The sequence below is a fragment of the Phytophthora parasitica genome (genome assembly GCF_000247585.1).
Source record: "Phytophthora parasitica INRA-310 unplaced genomic scaffold supercont2.31, whole genome shotgun sequence".
In the NCBI taxonomy this organism is placed as follows: domain Eukaryota; phylum Oomycota; class Peronosporomycetes; order Peronosporales; family Peronosporaceae; genus Phytophthora; species Phytophthora nicotianae.
Window position 1 is genome coordinate 485,024 of NW_008649017.1, and position 1,976 is coordinate 486,999.

A 1,976-nucleotide genomic window follows, 5' to 3' on the forward strand; every position below is an offset into this window, starting at 1 on the left:
CTCAACAATCAAAGATTATGAGATCCTAGTGGGCTGGAGAGGCCTTGAGTCCATAGAAGACTCGTGGGAACCGCTGACTTCCCTAGCTAAAGAAGTTAAAGTTTTGCTTAACCAATACATTCAAAAGCAAGATGCTAAGGTACGCAAGTACTGGAACGACAACTGTTCAAAAATTTAATACAAAATAATGCATAGTTTTGCCACAATCAGTATTTTTCTGAAAAAGTTAAATTCATGGATGCTACCATGTAGCCAACACATGTATAAATACTTTCTACTAATTGGAATTGCCACATTGGCAATATTGATACCAGTATCGATTTCCAAAGATATACCTCAACTGGTTGCACTAGTTATAGTTATGGCCGGGGCATTTCGGTCAACGACTGTTGACATGACGTTACAAAAAACGGTATATATCATTAGTCGCGGTATATGTCACAATGACGATACCACAAATATTAATACATGTACTACGCCAATTTTCTATAGCTGGAGCAAGCTTGGAGGGGCAGTGTAGTGCAGGCTACGCCTATATCTAAATATTCAGCCAGCCCCAGCTGCACATTGTAGTTGTGGAAAGCAGATCCCTTTCGGGATCCTGAAGATCAACGAAGATGTACAAGGTGTATCGGCATCAGTGATGACCGTATCGACATCTATGATGACCGGAAGACTCGTTACGTGCCTTGTGATGACACAGCCCACGTCCAACCATTGGAGCAGAACAACTAGTACGATATAGACCACGACAGCTCATAGAGCAGTTACACTTTGCCTTTTACCTACAAATACACTAGGCTACAACTACCAGGAGCTTCGCCAGCTCCCCATCGTGTTTTCAGTTTGAATACACCACAAAGAATTCTTTAGCGGTTGTACCGCTGATACAAGATGGCCAAGACCCGCTCGAGCAATTCGAGCACCTCCGACGCGGATGAAGACCGAGTGACAGCGCCGATCTTCACGCCAACGCTACCACCACGCCTCACGAGCACATCGCACGCTGCTTTGGTGAAGTGGCGACGTGAACGCCGTGAATACGAAGAGACGATCCGTAGCCGAGCCAAGGACAGTGCTGCCGACCTGATCGTTCCTGTCAAGAGCACTTTCGACGAGGGGTTACTACGCATGTGGTGCCTGCTCCGTTGGAAGCTCTCAATTGATGATGTCACTGACAGCCACATTTTGGCTGAAGTTGACAAAATCATTGATAGCGTCAAAAACAACGATGTTCCAGACATCGATGTTGAGATGCGCGAGCAACTCCGAATGGATTTATCTGAATCCGACGTTAGTGAAAGGGTAATTCAGTACTTCAAGAAGTGTTACGAAATTGTCGACGACCATGGGTGGAGAGTTTTCTTCACTGGCTTGGATGGAAGGAAACAATTGTGCCGCATTTTGATCGCATCACTCGAGCCCCAAGCGCTCCGTGATGAAGTGGAGAGAGCTGTCCGTTTTCAATCGCGCAAAGCGAAAGAAGACGAAGTTGCCCTTCACGACCTCATCTTGACGAAAGCTCTCGACCAAGAAAAAGCTTTCCAGAGTCTTAAACGCTCAAAGCGCGACCGAGGAGAGCGTGAGACGGGACGCCCATCAGCACGTGGTACCGGAAATCCCCCGAACAAGAAGCAGCGAGTTGTCGAGACAAGCAAAGGTGGCCCGCGACCTCCTCTAAAGTCCGAAACGGACCGACCCAAGGTGCCACCGACACCGTGTCCGCACTGCAATGACATGCATTGGCTCTCAGAGTGCCCTACGGCCACGGACGATCAAAAGGCTGAGATCCGCCGTAAGTTGCGAGCCCAGCGAGCCGACGACAGCAAACGCAAGGTTGCGCGCACTAAGCGCCTACGCGAATGCCTCCCATCTGAGGAAAAGTCAGTAACTTTGAATGACAAACTGACAGTTCCCTATTGTGCTGATAGTGGAGCAGATAGAAGCGTTATTAGTCGCCATTATGTTGAGCAGCT

General features: G+C 48.0%; 1 protein-coding gene across 1 annotated transcript; it reads left to right on the top strand.

Annotated features, from left to right (window-relative positions):
- Positions 1-894: 894 nt before the first annotated feature.
- Positions 895-1,943, top strand: PPTG_13060 (hypothetical protein; the record flags this gene model as incomplete). The annotated part of the gene is made up of 2 exons (XM_008908772.1): positions 895-1,836; positions 1,932-1,943. 2 exons carry the CDS (start codon positions 895-897, stop codon positions 1,941-1,943), a joined length of 954 nt encoding a protein of 317 aa, XP_008907020.1.
- Between the last annotated feature and the right edge of the window lie 33 nt (positions 1,944-1,976).